This window comes from Chiloscyllium punctatum, unplaced genomic scaffold (genome assembly GCF_047496795.1).
Source record: "Chiloscyllium punctatum isolate Juve2018m unplaced genomic scaffold, sChiPun1.3 scaffold_1320, whole genome shotgun sequence".
Classification (NCBI taxonomy): domain Eukaryota; kingdom Metazoa; phylum Chordata; class Chondrichthyes; order Orectolobiformes; family Hemiscylliidae; genus Chiloscyllium; species Chiloscyllium punctatum.
The window spans coordinates 2146-26966 of record NW_027311054.1 but is presented as its reverse complement, the minus strand read 5'-3'; the positions used below and the strand labels follow the sequence as shown (position 1 = coordinate 26966).

Sequence of the window (24821 nt, the reverse complement as noted above, 5' to 3'; positions counted from 1 at the left end):
TTTGCAAAGGATGTCTGGAGAAAGATGTCGTACTTTCTGTCGAGGCTCTTCACATGCAGCTCTTTGACTCAGGACACAGTGCTCTACGGTCAGTTCCCCATGACACACCCCAACACTGAAACAAACAACTGCACCTGGAAGGACACCAAATCGCTGAAACATGCACGTTTGTTGCCATTAAACTCTTTGGTATTCCAGAGCAAGTATTTGATCCCGAACGAGGGTTGCACAGTGGCATTTCCAAGGACCATGACTAAGTGTTGAGGGATGTATTAAACGTTGGGGAAGCTGCCACTAAGGCAGTGGAGAAAGACCACTGTCTTAGTTCTTACTGCACAAGCTATATGGGGGTCCGTTCAGTTATCAGACCCTCCTGATGTCTCAAGTATACATATAGTTACAATCTTGTCCATGTAAGACATGCCTTTAGAGTGTTCTGTAGAGAGTCAAATTCCAGTGTTTGTTTGTCCTTCATACAGGATTGTGCAAAAGTAGGAGAAAGTGAGGATTGCAGATGCTGGAGATCAAAGTCAAAAAGGGTGGTGGTGGAAAAGCACATCTGGCCGGGCAGAATCCGAGGAGCTGGAGAGTTGACTTTTGAAGCTTAAGATCTTTATCCTGATGAAGATTTTATGCTCGTAACGTCGAACCTCCTGTTCCTCGTATGATGCCTTACCGGCTCTGCTTTTCCAGCACCACACTTTTTAACGACGGTACAGTAGTGACCTGTTTCAGTGACTCGGTATTTAATTAAATGTATTTTATAAATACAGTTTTTATTTGGAGAGAGAAAAGAAGCATCTTTCTGTAAAATAAGTTTACAATAATTAAACTGAATTTCTTCAACAACTTTCCAAGTACAACAAGAAGAGCTTTTGATACTTGCCTGGCCATTGCCAAACATTCGACCAAATTCTGTGAATAACAAAACTGGCTAACAAAGGAACCGTGTATGTTGGAAATCAGAAACAAAGGAGAAATTGCTGGAAATACTTCGCAGATCTAGCAACATTTGCAGACAGAAAGCAGTATGGATGTTTCGCTTTGGTTATGTGAAGATGACTAGTTAACTGTGCCTTTTATTAGAACGACAATTCTAACAAATTTCTCGGAATAAATTCTGTAATTTCCAAAATTACAGAGACGTCTCAACAATAAAATGTAACAAATTAACACACAGCGCCTTTGTTCCACTGAGAATGTGAACGGCTAACTGCGCCCTTTATCACAGCAATGTTTCTTACACTTTCCTCAGAGGAACTTGCCTGTCGCGTTTCCATAATTACACAACTGCCTCAACAACAAAATGTACCAAATTGGCCCAGAGTCCCTTTGTTTCACTGACATTGCAATGGCTCTGTATAAATGCATCAGTATCGAGAAAGCTTTGGAATATAAAAAGAAGAAATAATAACTAAAATCAGTTGCAAATCAAGCTCCTCGAAACGCAAACATATTCAGTTTCTATTTTACTCTCTCCCAAATATTGACGAATAAATTAGGTAGATATTGTTCAGCAGGTTTCCCCACTACACACACTGTCAAAGCAGCGATGGGCACTGTTTCCAAACACACCCGAATTGTCTGAGGAGGTTTTCAACTCTGTGAGCTGTACGGAAACAACGGATAAGTGCAAGGATTTGGGGTGAATAGAGGTTGTGGTTGGGGAGCTCTGGAGCCTCAGAAACAGTTCCATCAAAAGTGAGAGAATAATGAAGACAAACTGGTTTTCATTTCTTATCATGCCACTATTTTATCTCGCATAGACTGATCATTATATTTTTGCCACATGTATGTTACTAATCATTGAACTATCAATGGTTAAGAAAATGTATTCAAGAGACCATAACTCACAGTTCAATAGCTGCAGAAGAAGTAAGTTCACCAGGGTTACAAACATCGTCCCAGCTGGTGGTTCCAGATCAAATCTGAACATTTGCTGAATGCTGTCTCACAGATACTGAGCAGCAGTTCACATACCAAGTGACTTCTCGATTTCTCTAACAGTTGGTTCCTTCACCACGACTTGTCTAGGGGCTCGTGTTTCTTTCCATCAACCAATAGATTTTGACGTGAGCGGACTATGAAGTAAACTCTGTCCTCTCCACCAATGAGAAATGATGTGACCATTAATGGGTACAATGAAACCGGGTTCCAAACACTAGTTCATCTTAACAGATCAATGACGTTTCCGATTTTGACTTGGAAGCGAGTCCCCACTCCGGAATCCATACCACAGAATCACACAACCACAGGAGGTTATTGGTCTCAGATTCTTTGAAGATAATCTGCAACTCAGCATCTCCCCGAGCAGCTGGAGAAAGAGCTCAATTTCCATTTCTTCACTTTACACTCTTCAGAACTAAAAATGGAGACTAACAACTTCAGAGTAGAATTTCTACCCTTCCTTTAGATTACAAGTAACCCCTTTCCTCCCTTTTTTCTTCCTCTCCTGTCGACATTCGTCTCAGCACAGCAGATTCAGATTCATCTCATTCCCCCCAATCCTGACACCTATTCTGAGTCATAATTCTGTCCATTACTATAACTATCAGTCCGTTGTCTTGTCCTCTGAGCACGCAGACCGCCTGTTTCAGTCTCTTCTCCTCCCCCATTTGTCTACAGTATTAAAAACAGTCATTACCCAGAATAATCACATTTGATTCAAAATATTAACTCGCTTTGTGTGTCCACACATGCTGCTCAAATTGTTGTTTTCTTCAAATGTTGGTCTTGTTTCTTTATAAAATCAGCTTTCCATTATTCTAAAAGTGTTAACCATTGAATTAACTTATAGAATAACTTAAAAAGTCCACAAAAATCTTATCTTATTTTTACTACAGCTCGTATTTTCTATGTCTCTTCTGCAAACTTGTCCCCTCGTCTCCATCACTATACCTTCCAATATTTAACTCAACAGGATCATTCGGAAGAATTTGTCCAACCCAGTTGCGAGAGGAAATCATTGATTTCTTTTCCTCTTCCTCTGCCAAACCTGCTCAAATTTCAAATCATGTTGATTTCCATCCTTGGATTGTCATCTCTTATGGGACGGATTCAGTGCAATACAACAATGTTTCGCAATTATTCAAATTTGCCAAAGAGCAAATTTCCTCTTGATATGCCTCATCTTTCAAACTTGCAGGGCCTGACATCATGGCAACTGTGACTGTACATGTAGAGTATAGAACGTAGAATATCGAACATTACAGCGCAATACAGGCCCTTTTTGCCCTCCATATTGCGCCAACTTGTGGAATCAATCCGAAGCCGACCTGTGGAATCAATCTATCGGACAGGAGTCCATTTTCATCCATAAGTCTGTCTAATGACCATTAAAATGCCCTTAAAGTTGTCGGCTCTACTACAGTTACAGGCAGTGCATTCCACGTCACTACGACTCTCTGAGTAAACTAAGTTATACAAAAATGCAACAAGTTTGTCACTTCATCAGAGAAAGGGAGGACTGTAGATTATGGAGATCAGAGTCGAACAGTGTGGCGCTGGAATACCACAAGAGGACAGACACCATCCGAGGAGCTGAAGAATCTACGTTTCAGACTGAAGTCTTTCATTGGGAATTTGTGGAGCCTGATACACTGCATTTTTTGCCAGTAACTGAGAGAGCAATAGATTTAATACATGTTTTGGTTTGTCACAATGCAAACGTTTCCAAATTCTCAAAAAGAAACAAGTCTGGAAGAATGGGAATGGAAAATATGAACTGTCTGTTCTAAATTCGAGGAAGGGAGAAACAGGGATGTACAGGCTGACGGATTAATTGCAATATTCTGAACATGGTAGTGTCCATCATAACCAATGTGATAACAAGCATCAATTGGGGCAGAAAAAATTGAAATTAATTATGGAAGAGAAGTCGTGGTTTGAGAACTCCACAATATTTTGATGGGCGAACTGTTATATTGATTATGGGAAAATCGGTCCATATGGTATCGACAGATCTTTGAACAATTTTGATAAAATCTAACGCAAGAGGTTGGTGTACAGAACTGAAGCCTGCGCTATCATATGTGACATATAGGCCAGGATAGAGAGTTGTCTCACAGAGAGAAAAAGTTGTTCATTTTCAGTGGAAGGAGGTGATAAATGGAGAGTATGGGAAATCGAAGTTGGGACATTTTCAATGTACAACGCACTTCAACGATTTTGCGTGAGGGCATCAAATGTGACTTTGAGAGGTTTGCTGATCAAAACCATACTCACAGGCTTCAAGGCCTTCTGGACAAGTTGAGTCAAAGAGCAAATGCGTGAAAGATGCCATCTAACTAGGATCAGTGTGAGGTTAACGACATTGGACAGAAAACAGGAAAGAATAGAACACCAGTGAGTAAAATAAATATTTAAAGGTATGTTAGTGATAATGAACAAAGATAAACATGATGACCCGGTACACAATTAACTAAGAGCAAAAAAAAACGGCCGGGACTGAAAGGTACGTGCGAAATTGACCTGTGAAAAACACGTTCAGCCCAAAAACAAAGGTTTTTTTTTAAAAGAAGTACTTCTCCAGAAGATTGCAGAGACCGTTGAAGTATTAGGTGGCGTTGTGATCGCCTTGCCTAAGATACAGTGCCTTGCATTGGAATCACTGCAATGAAATCCACCAGATTGATTTCTATCATAGCAGATGTGTCCTGGAAGGAAACATTGTATTCATTGCGTCCACAATCATTGGTGAGGATTTCATTGAAACGCAAATAATTCTAATGGCCTTGACATGCAGGATGCAGGTTTGATGTTCGTCTGGCTTATGGTATCGAGAAAAATGGGTCATGGTCTTGGGTTACAGATTTGCCATTTCGTCGGGTTGCTCAGAGATTTTGTCACTCAGGGAATTGTGAGTGGAATTCTCCAAAAGATTGGGATGTCATTGGGTACACTCAAGAATAAAACCATCAGTTACCTGCCAGCGTGAAAACTGTGGAAGCTAAATGTAAAAGGTAAAGTTAGAACATAGAAGAATACAGCGCAATCAGGCCCTTCGGTCGGTCCTCGGTGTTGCACCAACCGGTGACCTACTCTTAGTTCGTCCCCCTACACTATCCCAAAATCATCCATGTGCTCATCTAAAGATTGTTTAAATCTCCCTAATGTGGCTGAGTTGACTACATTAGCAGGTAGGGCACTCCACGCCCTTACCACTCTCTGCGTAAAGAACCTGCCACTGGCATCTGACTTAAATCTATCAACCCTGAATTAGTAGTTGACTCTTTCATTGCACTTTGTGACATGTGGAGCAGAAAGAGGGATAATCCAGATATTCTAGTGTAATCAATTGTGAAATGGAATACAGATCATGATCTGAACCTCAGACCATTTCCCTGTAATCAACTTCACAGGTTCTGTTTAAAATTCTATCACTGGATACGGGCAGCGCTCTCTCTGCCAGCATTTATTACCCATCGCTTTTTTCCCCTTGAGAAATTCGTCATGAACTGGGTTCTTAAAACTTTAACACGAAATGCTGAAGTTAGACCGACAATGGCGTGAGGAAGGTATTTTCCAGGATTTTGACCCAACGACAAGGAAGAAATGTCGACATACTTCCAAGTCAGGATAATGAATGGCATAGTTGGGAACTTGTTCTGTTCCACATATCTGCCGGCCTTATTCTCTGGGTAGAATGTCTCGTGAGTTTGTAAACTGCTGTCTGGGGCACCTTGGTCAATTTATTCAATGTCTTTTGAAAATAGTGTACATTGCTGTTCCTGAGCGATGGTAGTGAATGTTTGTGGATGTGGTCACAGTCACTTGGCTGCTTTGTTCCGGATGCTTTCAAGGTTATTGAGTTTTGTTGGAGCTGCACCAAGTCCGGCATTTGTGGATTATTCCATCACTATGTTATTCGGTCCACAGATGCAGCGAGACATGGTGAGATTTGCAGCATGTTTGGTGCTTGAAAAAGAGATAAGTGGCCCTGGTGGAACTCAGACTGGGAATCAGTGCGCAGTCTATTGCCATGTGGTACCTGTTTGACAGCATCGTTAATGACCCCTTCAATCACAAGACTACTGACTGAGAGTAAACGGGTTTCGACAATATTTGGCCTGGTTGGATTTGTCCTGTGGTTAACACAAGAACACATCTGGCCCATTTTCCGCTCTACATCTGGACATGAAAAGTGCAGAGACATTGATATAAAGTCATCGTGTCAAATTACCCTTTTGCAGGTGGTCACTTCTTATGGAAGTGTAGATCACAAAATACGTGAAACAAAATTGGATGATCACAGAATGCAAAATGAAGTTGTGGAAGTGTGTGTTTTATTTTCTCTTCCTGAAAGTTCGTGATCAATGTTGTTACAACAGCATCAGTGCTGCAACTCAGTTATTTGTAATATACATAAGTGTTTTGGATGAAACTGTATGTGCTCTGATCAGTGACGTCCTGATCGTCACACTTATCATCAATACCGATTTAGAATCCACATCGCTCCTTTACTGCTATAAGGCCCGTCTCTGTCTTATTCTCTGCTTACTCTCCACATCTCTTTCCCTTGAGCATCTCAGATGAACTGCACATAAATCAGCATTATCCAGCCCTCTTCAAGTCGGAATAACAGTCAATGGAATCGAAATATTAAAATCATATTTATCCCCAACTTTCTGCAGTTCTTCTGTATTCTTAATTCAGATTGCCTACATCATCAGAACTTTGATCGTGCGTCCCTGGTTTCGAAACTGGGTCTAGTTTAGCGTTATTGACTACATTCATTCACATTATCAACAATTTCCATTTTATCCTGTGCTGTTTTGAACTATTCATCTACAAGACAGCGCCTGAGCCATGTCTCACAGATGCGCTGCAGAATTTCACATCATATATGGGTTGTGTTGCGATACAGGGCAAATTGACAATCATCTGAAGAAATCTGATCTTTCAGACAGAGGCGAAATGCATGAACGTGCATTTTGATATCATAATTGCCGGACATTACCAAGGAATTAATTGCATCGAAGAGCCGTAGCATGATGTTAGAAAACACGCAGAAGCATATTTTACAACAGATTATAATTTGGAATTTGTCAAGATTTATTAACGGTTCAGTGTATGAAAAGACAGCTTCTCAGTCTGCAGAACCACAGAACCGTCACTGCGCGTCTTGCCTTTCTGTTCAAACAACAGGAAACACCTGGTACCGTGGTAAATTCTGTCCTCTAATGTTGTCGCCTGTTTCTCCTTTTAAAAAAAATCAAATGGAGAAAAGCAGTAAATTCGGAATTAGAGTATAGACTCTACAGAATCTCAAAGGGTGCTTCATCATGGAAGAGCACATCTCAGCTCCATGCTCATGTCAACTGGGAATCTATAAATATGTTAACACCTTAAATCCTGAACGGTCGCACAAAATTTCTGTAATCGACTTACTGGTAAACAAACGTCTAACAGAATGATTCAGCGTGACAGAAAAGATCAATTTGAGATCCAATCAGTGGGAACATAAGTGAATTAGGGTCAAAGACTGAGGCTATACGTTTGAAGACAGTCTGTCTGTCACAGAATCACTGAGTTGCAATTGCTTTCCAGACTGGAATGAGTTTGTTAGGCCAATCGTGTCTGTACTGGCTGTTCAAACACTCATGATTACCTAATGCTAGTATCCTGTCTTAATCGGATAATCTTACATAGACTTGCTTCCATATTCATCTAATGCTGTGTCAAGTTTCAATCTGAATTCCCCAAATTTCTCAAGCAGTGCCTTCCATATCTTGACGTCCATCTTCGCTGCTTTTGCAGATCTCTAAACTATTGTTGTCACCTGCTTGTCCCATTTGTTTTCGGGAATGCTTTCTCCCGATCTACCCTGTCCAGATCTCTTAGGCAGGCAGGAGGGGATATGAAGCATGAACAAGACTTAGAAATCATTACCATCGAAATACGCAGAAGAGGGAAAGTTGCACTATGTCAGAGCAGGGATGAAACAATGGGAATTAGACAGAGAAAGACATTGAGCACTGATGTCACAGAATTATATGATCACAACATAGAACATAGGACAGACCTCCAAAGGAACTGACATTTCTGCCCAATATGCTTGTGTCCACCATGATGCTGTTCTAAACTGATTCCATTTGCTTGCATATGGTCTGCTTCTCTCTCTATCCTCTACCTGTTCATTCAACTGTCGAATTCATGTTGCTTGTCATCTGCGTGTGTGGCTACGAAGGACAACTGGTCATGTCGTTTCGTGGTTAGTTGGTGTTCATGGATGCGGATCGTTAGCTGTCTTCCTGTTTGTCCTATGTCCAGCAACATGAATTCGACTGGGACAACAATATAATAGGACAAGCCAAACAGAGAACAGCCAGGGAATTCCTAGAGGCATGGCACTCATCCACAGATTCAATCAATAAGCACATCGATCTGGACCCAATATACCGGCCACTGCAACGGACAGCTGGAACTGACAACCGGAAGTGGCAGATTCAATCCATTACAAATGCCGGAAAAAAGATCACAGAAGCGCTTCACAAGAGGCTCCCAAGCAGTGAGGATGTCACCTGGACAGGGGACGAAACGTCTGCAACACAAATTCCCAGCTCGGCGAAAAGAACCAAAACAATTCTTCAATTTGTGCACTATTCGGCTAATTTAAACTGGGTCTAATTCTAACGGTAGGTAAGATGTGTGGCTGAAGAGATGAAATAGTTTTATAATTGGTGAATTCGCTGTTCAAAGATCACTCTGTGACTTCATCGATAAAAAATATATTTCTGCATAATACAAAAATAACACCCATCTTTCCTCCACTTCAGATGCAATGTTCTCAAACAAGGACTACACAGAATGTGTTTTCATCACATGGTTGCGGACAATGTAAAACAAAACGCGATATTGAAAAAGGCATTCCCATTCTGTCGATAATTTCTTCTTGTCGTGATTTCTGGTCTCCTTGTCCAGGTTTTATTTCAATCGTAAAAAAAATATACTTTTACAAGAACTTGGTTTGGCAACACGTAGAATGTTGTGTTCAATTTTGGTAACCACATTACAGGACGGATGTGGAGGTTTTGCAAAGGGTTCAGAAAAGGTTTACCAGCATGCTGACTGAATTAGAAGGAACTAGAAGGAGAGGCTACTAATACTTGGCTTGTTATCTCTGGAGTGGCAGATGATGAGAGACACTTGATAGAAGTCTGTACAGTTATGAGATGCATAAATAGGTTTGATGATCACAATCTTTTTTCCCGGAATTGAACTGGATCAAACTCGGGAAATGCATTGAAGATGAGATAGGGAAAGTGCAAAAGATATGTGAAAAGCAGGTTTCTCACACAGGGTGGTCGGAGTGTGCAACTGGTATATTGCCACCTATTTAAAATCATCGTAAATGTCATGTTAAGTGTCATCAACAGTGCTATCAAGCAGTGCCTGACAGCATTAACCTATGCAGTTACTCCCAGCTTGAGTTCCTCCAGGTTCAAACAGGTTCTGACCTCATTACTGCCTTGGTTCAAACATAAACAAAAGATCTGAATTCCAGAATTAAGGTGAGAGTGATAACCGTTGATATCAAAACAACATTCTCGCGAGTGTAGAATCAAGGAGATCTTGCAAAACTGGAATCAATGGATATCTGGATCCAACTCGCCATTATTGGGCCATGACTGACATGTGGGAAAATGGTCATGGTTTATGGACGTGTGGCATATCACCTCAAGCAGCTCTGCGGGAAATACTCAGGGAGAGAGAGGAAGAGGGACAGGGCAGACAGGAACATGAGAAAGTGAAAGAGTGAGAGACAGTGAGGGATTAGAAGGAGGAGAGGAAGGCTTAAAGATGGGGCAGAGGGTGTGGAGAACGGGAAACATATAGAGAGTCATGAAGCAAGGGAGAAATGAAGTAAGAGCGAGGTGAGAGTGGGGCAGGGAGAGAGAGAGAGAGGTGGAGGAGTGAAGAGGAATGAAAAGAAGGCAGAGAGAGAAAGAGGCGAAGAGAAATGTCTCTGTATCAATTGCTCCCTCGTGTTAAAAGTGATACAACGCCACCCTCTGCTGGCCGACCAACGCCACTGCACAGGAGATGCTGCAGCTTGAAATCCATCAAGCTACCAGCAGAGAGAGAGATGCAGGCATACAGATATGTGCACACTAGTGAGATGATTGCAATTGTACTTCGGGTTCCCTCAGAGTGGAAGATGTTTATGTTGAGAAAATCTATGAGTTTCTTCTGCAATGTCGAATTGATTTATCTTTGTGCTGATTCCTGACATTGTACACATTAAATCGAACATTTGCTCGCAACTGCATTCAGGCATAGAATTGTTTTTATTTGGAGACACGATTAATTTTCTTCCACGTTGTGCAATTTACAATTCTATGTCATTTATTGAGTCAGATTCTAAGTGATGGAAGAATTTAATATTTGAGAGGGTCAGGCCAACACTGGGTCTGTTCATCTCCTTCTGCTCATATCTCGGGGCACGATCGATTGAACAAAATTTCTACAAGAGCAGGGTTTGAAGAAGAAAGAATCAATGTAACCTGGGAAATTCAGAGGCCTGAATGCTTTAGCCAAGAAAAAAAATCTGTCCGCTTATGGACTGGTATTGGTTGGCATTGTCTCATTTGGAATACAAGAGGAGGACAGGGTTGGGGGAGGGGGTAGAGAGAGAAAGCGAGAGAACGTCCAAGCCTTTGACTCTCGCATTTTTTAGTTTATTGTTTCATTCAAACTTCCCTCCCGGATAAAGCGTATCACATTTCGGGCAGGTACAGACACACAGGTACAAACACAACAAAATGCAAATACACACAAATGGAAACTCGCATCAACATGACCATCAGTGTTATATCACTTTGAACAAAAGGGACAACTGAGAGAAAGTGGGGAATGGCTTAACCCTATTTCAACAGATTCAACATCAAAAATGAACAGAGACTCCACTGCACAGAGACACAGTCACAGATATCGTCTCCGGATGTGTTCTCTAGTTTATAATTTCTGTCCCTTCCTTTTCGTTCTGTCGTTCTCACCCACCACTCCCTGCTTGTTTACACATTAAAATATTACCCGACACATTTCTGACTCTAAAACATGACGTGCCTCAAATCATAGCTTTCCAAAGTTTCCTGCGTTGCTACTTTTACAGAAAAGCAGCTTGTAAACCACGATCCTTCTGTATGTTAACTTTCCCAGTTCCCCTCCATTTCCAGTGTACTTCCTTCCTGCAATCAGCTTTCCAAAGTACTGGCAGAAGCACAAGTATTCTCATATTCAGAGATGCAGTTGCACAAGCACGGCTAATTACAACCACTCTCACTTCCTCACTGACACTCACACACATACACTGCGGCACTGACATCAACAAACGCACTCAGAATCCCAAAACAAACTTGTAATCACTGCATTTTTATTGATGAATTGTATCCTACATTTTGCAACATCACTTTCAGAAATATACCCAGGTCATGGACAGAACATTTCATTGTATAAACAGCAAGACAGCACTTCATAGAACTCTGGCTTGAAAAGTTTAAAATCCACCTTCATGCGGTATGAGAAAGCAAAGCAATTACACATGGAATTTCCTCAATACCTCATTGACAAGCCACAGGACCATCGTCCACTATTGTGACTTCAAAAATCCACACTGAGAAATGAATTACATAATATATTTTAACATAAAAAATAACTTCGATGCACTCTGTTTATACCCACTTTTAACTCATTAAAACGCATAACATGCAATGTTTCAAGTTTTTTTCAAATGTATATATATTTGCAAATATGTGCATTTCAATGCCAAAGTAAATGCTGGTCAATTACGACCAGTTGCAGCTTTTGTAGAGAAAAATATTTGGCAAATTCAAAACGATAGTCGGCGACTTCTCGCAATATTAGGACGTCCCATGTTGAAATAGCTTCTAAATTCTACCTGAAATGATAAAGAAAATCATTTGAGTCCACGCATTCAAGTCGCCTTTGGCTCTATTCACAGCACATGAATCAATCAATCCCTAGCTGAAGCTCTCACTCCATGCAGTAGGGACAAGACTAATTCTGCCTCTGCAATGTCAGACTGATGACGGGCCATTTTCGGAAGGCACATTGACATGTTTCTCGATCTGTCTGTTCAGCTGGATGCAAACGAGAGCCTGGAAATTACTCTGAAGAGTAGCAGAGATGTGTGCAGCAAGTGATCACTGGGCCAATATTTATTCTACAAACAACAAGCTCACTGAAACTATTACGTAATGATTATCGCCTCTGGTTTTTGCGAATATTGTCTGGGCAATATCCTAAATTATAGTAGTTATGAAATGTTCAAAAGTATATCATTGGCCATGCACGATTTTGCAGGTGGGATTTTGATTGAAAGTGTAAGATCAACAAATATCTATGGTTTCTTTCGTTCTTCTAAAACAATTAAATAAATCTCTGTGAAACAATAAAAGTTGCTTCCTTCATTAATTGAAACAATCCTCCCGCATGTATTAAATGTTTAACTGAAGGCCATTCGAAAACGCTAAAATGGTTAAGCAGCTGATCAGACAGTCTAGGTTTCAAAGGCAACCGTGAGTTATTGGCATTTGTAATGTTCTGCTTCAGGAGACATATTCTTCTTCGGGAATGGGTGTGAGTGCAGTTCCTAAAAACAACCACATCAAACGCACGTCTCTTTGCACATTACAAGTAAAGGTCCTAGACTCTGTATTCCCTGCGATCTACAAGAACTAAACCACTCAAAATGTTGAGCACGGAAAACCCCATCTTTGGTATTCTCCATCCAGCCAGTTGATGACGCATTGAAACAGCGATTTTGTAGATTTGTAATTACAAAATTGGGTGAAGATCAGCGATTCGAATAACTGACACGACGCAGTTTATTATGAATAGCATCGAATTCACTTTTTTAAAGACGGTTCTTATGCTATTGAAATAAAAATCGTTCTCCAATAGCACATTTCTTTCTTTGTGACAAGCTGTGGAGATAAGGCACAGGTAGCTTTGGATGTTGTTCTTGGATTTTAAGTAAATATAATATTATCAGGGAATGGAAAGGAATTATGGCAGTGGTTAAAGATGTGAGTATCTGTTACTCAACTCACCGAGTGAACAAAGACCACTGTCATCATCTGTATGTGTGAGGGGTTCATCAGGATCACTGTCCAATTGTAACTTTCCATCATGAGATTCTGCATCTTCAGTCTCAACATCGTCATACTCACCACGAATTCGACCTAGTGGGAAAGATGAGCATCACTGATACAAATTGAAATACACAATAACGATAACTAAAAAACGAGATTACTGCCTCAGATAAGGCAAGTGCTGCAATCTGAGACCAGAAGAGTTAGGTCGGTCATCGTAATTCTGAAGTGACGGAATGAGCAGAGTTGGTGCAAATTAGGATTGATTTCTCGAGAAATGAGAAGGTGAAAGGTTATCTGATCGAATTGTTCAAGATAATAACCCAGATAAGATAGGGTATACAATGAAAACTACTTCAACTGATTAGACTATTTTAGCTCGAGGTGTTATACACAGAATTAATGCCAGGCCGTTCTGTGAAGATGTCAAGAAAGGATAAAGCTGTACAGGATTTGGAAATATATTTCACAAAACTTCGCTGATACCTGATCAATACTTAATTTTAAATGTGGCCGAGATTACTGTTGGTCAAAGGTATTTATGCACATGTTTCAAAGGCAGGGAGCTGGATTGATGCCACACTATAGTTTGGAATTATCTCATTGAATGCAGGAAGAGTTACGAAGGGCTGAGAGACCGACCGCTGCATCTATCTTGCAATTGATTGACTTGGAGCTGAGCATACAGAGTTGCTGCCATGGCTGCGATGAGTCATGAAATGATAACGACTGTCGTTGGGGAAGACAGGAACGAACATTTCACTATGGTAGAGAGATCAAAGATCAGGGATCATACATTTCAGAGAAGTGATGGGAGAAGTAAACAGGAAATCTTCCACTCTCCGCCAGAAAGTTTGATAGAGGCAAAAGACGCTCATAATTCAGTGGTGCACTTGCAATGTCAAGACATACAAGGCTGTGGGCCAAGGTGTGCTGGCAAATACGATTAGAATGATAACCTGGTTGTTTTTGGCCGGCACGAGCCGGACAGACAATGCCCATGATCATGTGGGATCAAAACAGCGGTTTTCACTTTAACTAACACTCCTCATGAAACAGCCAGTGGTCACACTATCTTGTGAACGCAGTCGCCACATTACCTTGTGGGGTTTGCTATCGTTAAATTTTGGACAGCATTGACAGTGTAGGACAAAAATGAATTGACAGAAAGTGAAGCCAGACACACCTGGAATGCTGTTGGATTTCACCTCAAGATTTTCAGATCCGGGAGTATTGTCAGTCAAGTTGTGGCTGGTGTAGTATTCAATGCGATTGAGTGAGTCAATAGAAGCATAAGTTACTAAAAATAAAAATGGAGAGTGATTTTCATGCTCGAATTCCAAGAGAAGTCAAGACCAAACAGATTTAGAATGAGCTGAAAATGTGTTGCTGGGAAAGCGCAGCAGGTCAGGCAGCATCCAAGGAGCAGGAGAATCGACGTTTCGGGCATGAGTCCTGAGGAAGGGCTGATGCCTGAAACGTCGATTCTCCTGCTCCTTGGTTGCTGCCTGACCTGCTGCGCTTTTCCAGCAACACATTTTCAGCTCTGATCTCCAGCATCTGCAGTCCTCACTTTCTCCTCGAAGATTTAGAATGAGGCAAGTATTCTTCAGCCAGAGGCTTGCGAATCTATGGAACACAGATGGCTATGGAGGCCAATCAGTGTGTATCTTAAAACAGAAATACAAAGGTTATTGATTAATAAGGGGATAAAAACATCGAAGGAGAAGGCAAAGCAAAGTGGTTGAGAAGCACATCAGCCCTTATTGAATGACAGAATAGACTCGATGGGCCAAATGATCTAATCCTGCTCCTGTATGCCGTAGACTTATGGACTGTAGTTGAAGGTTTTATTTTATTAATTTTAGGGTGACAAGAGAAAGTATTGTTCTTTAATCGTGCCCGGAGAAATATCTAGAATAATGTCAAGTGAACCCACTGCGGGAAAGAATATGATATAAGAACTAAGAGCAGGAGTACTCCATCTGGCCGTTCCAGCCAGTTCTGCAGTTCAATAAGATCATAACTGATCTTTTCATGGCTTCAGTTCGACTTGCTCATGATTTTAATGTTCACAACATCATTCACCCCAGCTCTATAATCATCTGATGAGGCAGGGAATTCCATAAATTCTCAATCCTGTGGGTGAAAATGTTCCTCCTGAATTTTGTCCTAAATCTGCTATCTGTACTTTTCAGGCCACTTCCGTTCAAAAGCAGTCATTTCTAATTTTATTCCAACAAAAAATGGATAATTTCACATTTATCATCTACCAGGCATTTTCTTTCCATTAATTTACACTGTATCTGAACACCTGCAACGTTTCAGTGTCATATGCAGACTTTCAGCACCACTCATCTTCTGTGACTCATCATATTTGTTTATACATTGATCCCTCAATTTTGCTTCCACTCTTTGGTGCTGTGTAATCCATACTTATTGCAAAAGTTATATTAGTTTAAAGTCAATGAGGAATTGATTAGTTGGCCAGCCATCTGACGGGGTTTGGGTGGAACCAGGGTAGAAGTGAAATTGATAGATCTGTTTACATTTTCAACTACATTCCAGAAATAATCTATCAGGAATGTACGGCAGTGAGAATTATTATATTGAAATTCTTACGTCTCACTAAATGCGGACAGAGACACAGTTAATGAGGTAGCTTCCCACACAAGACGACCGTGTTTTAACTGTTAATCAGGTTCATTCAGTCATTGATCATGGAAGACTGCAAATTGAATGGAAGCTATACTTATCCAGTCACGATTCACTATACAATAGGAAATATATATACCTGGTCCATGTTTGTGATCCGTCCTCTTGCCAGGGGGAATATTCTCAATTTCTTCATAAATTCCTTGGTACAAACCAAGACTTGAGCCTCTGCCTCCACGGTAAAGTTCTGTTGAATAAATGATATACTGGTCAGCATTTGTAGTTGACCACTCGCAGAAAAATGATGTTTATATCTGTAGAACCAGGAGAGAGAAGAACGAGTTCACGCAATGCTGGTGACTAGAATCTTCACACAACATGAACTGATCGCTGAAGGGAGATCATCTTTGAAAAGCAAATGAACAGGCCATGATTAATTTCCATGGAATGTCAGTTACCGAACCCGAGTATGTCAAACAGAAAGAGTGAGATGTTCTTGTTGGTAAAAATATGGATATTTTGTTCTAATTTTGCTGATTCAAATATTTATTCAAGAAAATTCTCAGCTCGCAATGGTGCATGTGAGTCAAGATGTTGAGTGCAGAAAAATGAAACTCTTTAATGCAATGAACAAATGAAAATGCCAATAACCTACTTTTTTAAAAACTTGATAACATTGAGGAGATTACACATTAATGCACAAGATGCCGTGGCGCTGACAAAAAAGGTTGATAACTATGTTGTTAGAATTGGACTACTTTCATTAAACAACTGCATTGTTATGACAATTAGTTAAAAACCAAAACGTGAGACGAATGAAATAAGGTGGACCTTGTTGACATTGTTCGTGATAGACTATGAAGTGCATAGTTTTTATGGCTATATGTAAAGGAAAATTAAGAGCATGTGAAAGGATAGAAAATGATTGTTCTTAGTGTTGATTGTCATTGCCAACTCGTGGAACATGGTTCCCAGGCAAACGCTTTTAAATTACTGTGCAAAGTACAGAAGTATTATTTACTCAGTCAAGGGAAGCCAGTTGTTGCCTCACTGAAAGTTCCCTGAAAAGGATCCTTAATCCTTTCAATGATCTTGGGTTGTGGTAGCAGCACCGAGACACTGAAGAACCATGAATACATAGTAACTAATGAAGAAATATTTGGATGCAGTCTGCAAATAACTGAATAAAACGGAGACACATTGCTGCAATCATTGACTTGCTGTGGAATGTCATGTATATTCAATGAAAGATAAGAAAGTGCAGTCTTTATATTTCTTGCCCAATGATAATGACTGGAGTAACTCCACATTATATGTTAATTCAGTTACACTCCAAATATATTGAACGACTTGGTGAATACTTCACACAGTTAGAATATTCTTTTATCTGCTATTTACAGTTTTGATGGATTTTTTCTGAGTGTTTAATAAAACTCAGCGTTTCATTTCGGCAAAGTCCCTCGACGAAAACAGCCACGAAATGCCGCACAATCGTGACCATCTCAGTCAAATGCTGCAAAAGTGCAATAAAAATCTACAGCCCCGAGAACATATGCAACAGTGAAAGGGACGCAGTGTTAGCTCAGTCGGTAGATGTGATGCTTACCTTTCATTTGCAATTTTCTCTGCATGACCACCAGTAATGCGACCAACTCACAGATTAACAAGACTCCCAAAGATGAACAGACGGCAACAGGCATAGAAATAGACGGACTTCCCTGCCCTTAAAGGATGGAGTACAAATGGGTTTAGCACAGTTAAGGTCTGCCATGGAAAATTGTAAATAACCATCATTAAGGAAACAATGGCACTAGCTTCCAAACCGTGAAAGTACCAACAGCATCAATGTCACTTTTCAGGAAAGTAACGCGAACACAAATACTAATCTTAGTATCAGTCAGTAATACCTGCAGGTGGAGGTGAAGGGGAGGCCGTCACCAACTCGGATCCTGTGGAACAGAAAGTACGAATAATTATGAAGGGAAATTTAACATAGGAAATCAAATAGTTGCCCTGATTTTTGACATGAATGATCACGGACAGGCGCCAGTCAATCAGCATCAATCTTACCAGAACACTTTACACTGGCAATTTCCTTGTGATGACACTTCCTTTTAGCTGGAGCTGCGGAGAGACAGTCAAACAGAGAGAATTCTCTTCCCTTACACTTCACATCATTCTGCCAGATAACATCTTTCTCCTGGGAGAGAACGGCCTCATCCCGGGCTGATACAGCAAAGCCACATCCCAGCTCTCTGCAGACAACATTAGCATCAGTTATATCCCAGGAATCGCCACACAGCGTTCCCCAGCGTTTATCGCACATGATTTCCACTCTTCCAGAACAGTTGCTGCTTCCTCCATGCAGGTGCACACTGTCTTGCGTATCTGTGGTACAGAACTGATTATTAGTGAATTCAGTACAAAGCAGAATCTCCAAGAGTTGGCACAAAGAGAAAGAAGACGCACCTAGTTGTTGATGGCAGTAAGTTGAACTGAGGGTCTGCTCCTTTGTTCTATTGCTCTCTGTTGGAAGGAGAAAGATGCTCAGTCTATTGGAAATTCATGTTTGAAATGACACCCGAACATTGAGAAGGCTTGTCATGTTACCTGAACAAACTACACCAGCATCGTCCCGGTGTTGACAGTCGTGTTGACCCCACGGATCTGTGTGACATTGCCACAGTGTCGACTCGTGGGAGAGACACTCCATCTCATCGAGCCAAATAGTTCCCGTTCCTGCTCCGAATGATTGAGCATCGTATTCAACATTCTGGAACGGACCACAGTGCAGCTGCTTACAAATCACTTTGGCATCGTGTGAATCCAATGTGTCTGAACACACTGTTCCCCAGGTCCCATTGTAGAACACCTCCACTCTTCCCTCACAGCGATGTTTTCCATTCACCAGCCGCAGCTCCTTGTGTTCTGTTCAAACAATAACAGATATCCAGATTGTTAGATTGTTCATGTCTCTGGTGTGTCCTGTGATTGCCATAACGAGCAGGATGCATGATAGGAACAAAGGGAATTGCTGGAGGAACTCAACAGAATCTGTGAAGAGAGAAAGCACAGACAAATCTTCAGGTCCAGTGACGTGTATTCTGAATTGAGGAAGCGTCACTGGACACGAAACGTTGACTCCTCTTTATCTCTACGGATGCTGTTAGACATATGAGTTTTTCCAGAAATTTTCCTTTTTGTTTAAGATTCGCAGCATCCGCCGATCATTGGGTTCAGTTTTCATCATGACACATATTGCATTGAAAAAAGGAGTGAGCCAAATGTGCATCGTGCATGGAGGTTAGAAAGACTTTCCCAAGGTAACTACTAGAATCTGGCGAACTGTTTGAGAACCCGAAATGGTCGAGAAGCAGAAACTGACAGAAAACAAAACGCCTGTGTTAAAAGTAAATTGTCCATTTTGCAGAAGTGACGATCCACTGGAACTGGTTCTGATATCATGGCTGTAAAATTTTAAATATACATGCAATCAATTTTAAATTAGTATCACCAGGGAAGTTTCAAACTGCTCAGTTGGAAGCAAATTACGCAATATTTTTAGTGTTCTGAAAAATCATGAAAAACGCAAGTGCACAGTAATAAATAGGCAGTACAGTTATGTACAGGAGCTATGTCTAATGCAGTGAAGACTGGTCGGAAACATAAAGAGAAAAAATCACTCCTTCATTTTCGAGTCACAAATAGTTCGATAGACACACAAACAGGTCTCATATTTCTGGTGGCTCGAAACATAAATAAAGATCATAAATTTGGGATGAATTTTGAGTAAACCCTTTATGACATTCAGGACAATATTGACATCCACTTGGAGTAGTGACAACAGATCAAAGATGACACTTTTCATAACAAACGCGATTTGTATCAATAGAAGGTGAAAAAAACTGACAGAAAAGTAATTTAGATTAGAGAAACGAATTGCTCTATCACTTTCTGCGCAGCATGAAAGTATCAGAGATCGTTTCTTTAAATTACTGCCGCTGCTCTGCATTCTTTCGAATTCAGTGAACATGTGTCAGCATGACGTCTCACCTACAACCTTCGAGCAAAGTAAAAGCATTAAAAATGGCCTCACCCGAGCACATAATTCTCACATCCTCTTTATGAGAACAGTCGTCTTGGTGACCCAATGGGACTGAAGGGCATTCCCAGAGAAATGATTCGTTTCCAAAACACTTTACATCCTTCCACCAAATGTGGCCTGAGCCCGGTCCAGAGGAGGAAGGGAGTGTCATGTCCAGTGCTTTTCCACAACCCAGTTGTTTACAAACGACTCCAGCGTCGACCACATCCCATGAATCATCACAAACTGAGCCCCATATTCCATTGTAGTAAATCTCCACTCGACCAGCACAAGGGCTTCCACCATCTGACAGCCTTAGCTGAAAGTGTTCTGTGAAACAATGACACATTCAATGTACATTCCCTTCATCACTCAGGGCAACACAGTGTAAAGATACAGGGAAGACCGTTTTAAATGTTCTCATGAGAAGTACTTAATGTGCTGAAACATAATTTCTTCCAAAACTAATCGATCAAGTGTAACCTTTTAGCACGAATGTCCAGCACATAAATGTTTCAAAATATCTTATTGCACTTGGTACTGCCAGGTTCAGTTTCTCTTTCTATATTGAACATTCAGTGAAATATTTTGCAAACAGTTGCATTTGTGCTTTCTCTATCCTGTCACTCCGTTTATGTCTGTCCACACGTTACTTTGTCTAATGCTCACGCTATTTGAAAGTGCACATAACTGTACGTTCCTCCAATATAAATACCGTCTCAGCTTTCATTCATTAGCACACAAGGGAATACTATACTTTACGAGAATATAACTGAAAGACAACATATATATTGGAGCTCAAGCAATAGCACTTTGAGTAGTTGTAGAAGTGAAAATACTGAAAGGGGACGTGTACTTAGATATAAAGGTCCAGAACTAATTCACAGAATCACAGATTTAAGAAGACTTCAGCACAGAGAAAGAACCTTCGGCCCACCAATTCATTTGCCAGCACTTGAGTTCGTCCTTACCTCCTTGGCATCACAAGTGCACATCTAAATATATCTTAGATTTCACTAACGTTTCTGCCTCTCCCACACTTACAGGCAGTGAGTTCCAGACTACTCCCCCACCCGAGTGGATGGAAAAGAATATCTTCAGGTCCCTCTGAACCTTCTGTCCATCACCTTAAGTCTATGCCGCAAGGTAAGAAATTGCATACTATAGGGGAAAGATTCCTTCTTGCTCATTATACACCTCAATCCTGCCCATATTCAGTCGCCTCTGTCCAAAGGAAAAGAATCCAAATCTGACCAAGTTGTCTTCATGGCTAAATTATGTTCATCTCAAGAAAATCTCTCATACATTTCCCCCTGCATTGTCCCCATTACTCTCCAATCCATCCTCTGATGTGGATTCCTTAACTGCACACAGTTTTCTGCTCTGCTCCAAATCATGCTTCTTGCAGTTTGAGAATAAATTAAACTGCATCTCCCACCTCTCGGCATTTTTACCTGTCTGATCAATATCTGTTCATATTCATTCTCATCAAAATTTCAAATCGCAACGCCAACGTCACTCTCACAAAATTAGAAATTGCTGTTGAAATGCAGGAGGTTTACTGGCCTCTTTGGGAAGTGGTGTGACCATTTCAAATCGAGTGACTCTTTATCTGAACTAACGCATTTTTTGTGCACGTGTGTCAACTTTACTTTTGGGTTAAGAAACTCTAATTAAATTAGATTATTTACGGTGTGGAAACAGGATATTCGGCCCAACAAACCCACACTGACCCTCCGAAGAGTAACGCACCCAGACCCATTCCCCTACATCTAACATTACAGGCAATTTAACATGGCCAATTCACCTATACTGCACATCTTTGGAATGTGAGAGGAAACTCATGCAGAAACGGGGAGAATGTTCAAACCACTCAGACAGTTCCCAGAGGCTGGGAATTGAACCCGGGTTTCTGACGCTGTGAGGCAGTAGTGCTAACCACTGTGCCAGCGAGCAATCTAAACTTATCTAAGATTAGATTCCCTCCATTGTGGAAAGTGGTCCTTTGGACCAACCGGTCCACACCGACATTCCGAAATTTAACTCAGCCAGACCCATTTCCCTCTGACTAATGCAAATAACACTCTGGGCAATTTAGCATAGCCAATTCACATGACCTGCCACGTACTGCTTGGATCTGACAACAAAATGGTGTTAATTTTTCATATTCATCCATTTGCACCCGCCACCCACCTCAGATCTGCTTTCATCCGAGCAATGAATAAATTGTTTGAGTGACAATGACAAGCAAATGGTATACATTCTCAATTTACTCAGTAGATGAATGTTTGGCTTGATATATCTGAGCTGGATTAAATGTGAAGAGTCTACTTACCTGAACAGAGGACACCTACGCCACTGCCTTCGGTGACAGACGAATTCAACGTGTTGGAGATTCTGCAGTCCTGCAGCTGTGATTCATGTCCATGACATTGGACAACATGTACCCACGAACCACCATCGCTCTCCCCGTACTTTGAAGAATTATATATTTCTAAGGCATAACCGCATCCCAGCTGTCTGCAGACAACGTTGGCATCATTCTGATCCCACACGGTGTCCTGCACTCCGCCCCAGCTTCCATTATAGTAAACTTCAACTCGGCCATCACAGCGGCTTTCGCCATTCACTAGTCTTAGCGCCCAATTTTCATCTGCAAAATAAGAGTTACTGAGAACAGCGATTGACATGAACACAGATATTCGAGAACTGGCAATCACAGGAAAATGTATGATTTGCAATCACAAAGATATTTTGTCCATTTACGTTTTCAAATACTTCTATCATGTCATCACATTTCTTCTGTAAACAAAATTGAGAGAGGCGTGGAAATAAAAGTGCTGCTATTCTAGCATTCGTTGAATATAAAGTCTCGACCTCATTCATTCAGGCTGATTCCCAGTCTGCAGATGCTACTCGTATGCTTTGACCATTTATATGTTGCCACTACTCTCATTGTTGACGGCAGAGCATGTTGCACTGAGCAAATGACCTTCAACATGACTGAGGCAACGGTCAAGAAGATAATGGAGATTGAGGAACAAGTCTGTTTGAGAATTATAACATTCAAAACACTTGTGAAAATTTGGGATAGCTCATAGATTTTAAAACGTGATACTGTCACTCACTAACGTAACTGCCAATATTCACCATTTTCTTTTGAAAATTGTCTCCACGCTATTGATACGTCAAAATCTTTTATGAGAAGGTACGCATACATCTGATTTCTGCGGCGCCATTTGTGCAGATTCTGATATTCCCTGCCAGGAGTTGAGGGCAGAATGTCATGTCATAAAAATGTTGACACGAGTATTTCAGATGGGTTATGCATTCTCTGGGGGAATGTTGGAAAATCTATGCTCATGAATTGGAGCCAAGTTTCAGCTCGTGAACAGGGAAACTATGAAGAAATATTGAAAACAAAACCCATGCAGCTCATAATGTTTGTCAGGAAATCAAATCTGGTTTCCACATTTGATCGGCCTGACAAGGTCTTCAGGCTCATAAAGGAGTGAGAACATCATAACTAAAGGCCTGTAAAACCAACTTGGTTAAATTGAAATCAGGCATCAGTACAAAACCTGGCCTCACTGGTCACATCTGCGTTCCCTGAAACACTATGTATTAGAATCATAATCGTTAAAATGTTCGTGAAATATTCCAAATCTAAAACAGTACAGAGAGTTGAGAAGCACTAACAGAATTAGTGACCCAGACAGAATGGATGCATTTGTGGAGAGAAAGGGGATTGACATTTGAAGAATGCGGCAGTTATATGCAGAGAGTTCGGAAATTAATTATCATCTTGGATGGCATTCGGAATTTTTTTAAAAAGATAATGTACATTTAATACAAATTAACTTCCGAAAACTCAAGTGTCGCATCTCAGAACATCATTGTGCCAAATCAAACATGGCCTCTTGATTTGCAAAGTGGAGGTAGAAATTAAGACCTGGTGGTGCTGAGGGTGCCCGAAATTCCAGAATGGCAGCTGGTAAAGATCAAACTGTGTTAATAGTCTGGAACGGAAAGTTAGTCTGAGCGATGGTGGCAGTCAAACGATCATCAATTCTGCTAACAACTCATCTGGCTAATACTTATCCTTGTGGAAGGACATCTGACGGTCTAACCTTTTCTGACTGACATGTGACTGCGGATTATTAACCATATCGTTGAAAGGTAACGACTTCCTAAAGTGAACATAGTGCACCAGTGAAACCGAGATTAATCACAAAAGGCCAACAGGCCATGGGCTCACCAGTGACATTCCATTAAGGTATAAATAAAATAATTCCAAACTTTAAGTACACAGAAACACTGTTTAGCAAAAGAAAAATTGCTATAAAGGACACACCCGAGCAGATGACATTGGCCATATTTCCATGTAAACAGTTGAAGCTTTCCCCATGTGAAACTGGACAGTTCCACAACCGTCGCTCGTTTCCGTGGCATTCATAGTTTTCCTTCCACACTGGTCGGGCTCCCCTCCCAAATCGAGCATCTCTCGGGATCGACTTTGCAGTCCCGCAAAAAAGGTGCTCACAGACCACATTGGCGTCTTGTAAGCCAAAGTAAACACCGCACAGCGTTCCCCACTGCTCTCCATGCAGGACCTCCACTCTCCCAGAGCACCTGTTCTCCCCACCAACCAATCGGGGCCCATTGTCTCCTGTTTTGGATCAAATCAAGAAACAAACGTTTGCAAACATCCACGCATTTGTTCAAGATTCAAAAGAGAAAATAAATCGAATCTCATCCTCCATTGCCCAATACAATACATGACAGTTACAATAACTTCAAAATAATTACGATTATTTCATGAAACTTTGTCCACTGCTCACAGTTAAAGGGTATTCCCAAGATAGTGATTATGATCATTTACCTCAGTCCTGGAAAACCTACGAAACGAGGGTGTAAAGGTTTACTTGATGCAGTCCATAGTTTGATAACAGCAGTGTACTTTTAGT

General features: G+C 40.9%; 1 protein-coding gene across 1 annotated transcript; it reads right to left on the bottom strand.

Moving 5' to 3' along the window:
• Window positions 1-17663: 17663 nt before the first annotated feature.
• LOC140475011 (scavenger receptor cysteine-rich type 1 protein M130-like) lies at window positions 17664-24057 on the bottom strand. The gene is made up of 5 exons (XM_072567744.1): window positions 23985-24057; window positions 22190-22507; window positions 19936-20184; window positions 17841-18158; window positions 17664-17719 (listed from the first exon to the last, which is right to left on the bottom strand). The coding sequence occupies exons 1-5, from the start codon at window positions 24055-24057 to the stop codon at window positions 17664-17666; spliced, it is 1014 nt and encodes a 337-aa protein (XP_072423845.1).
• Window positions 24058-24821: the final 764 nt, after the last annotated feature.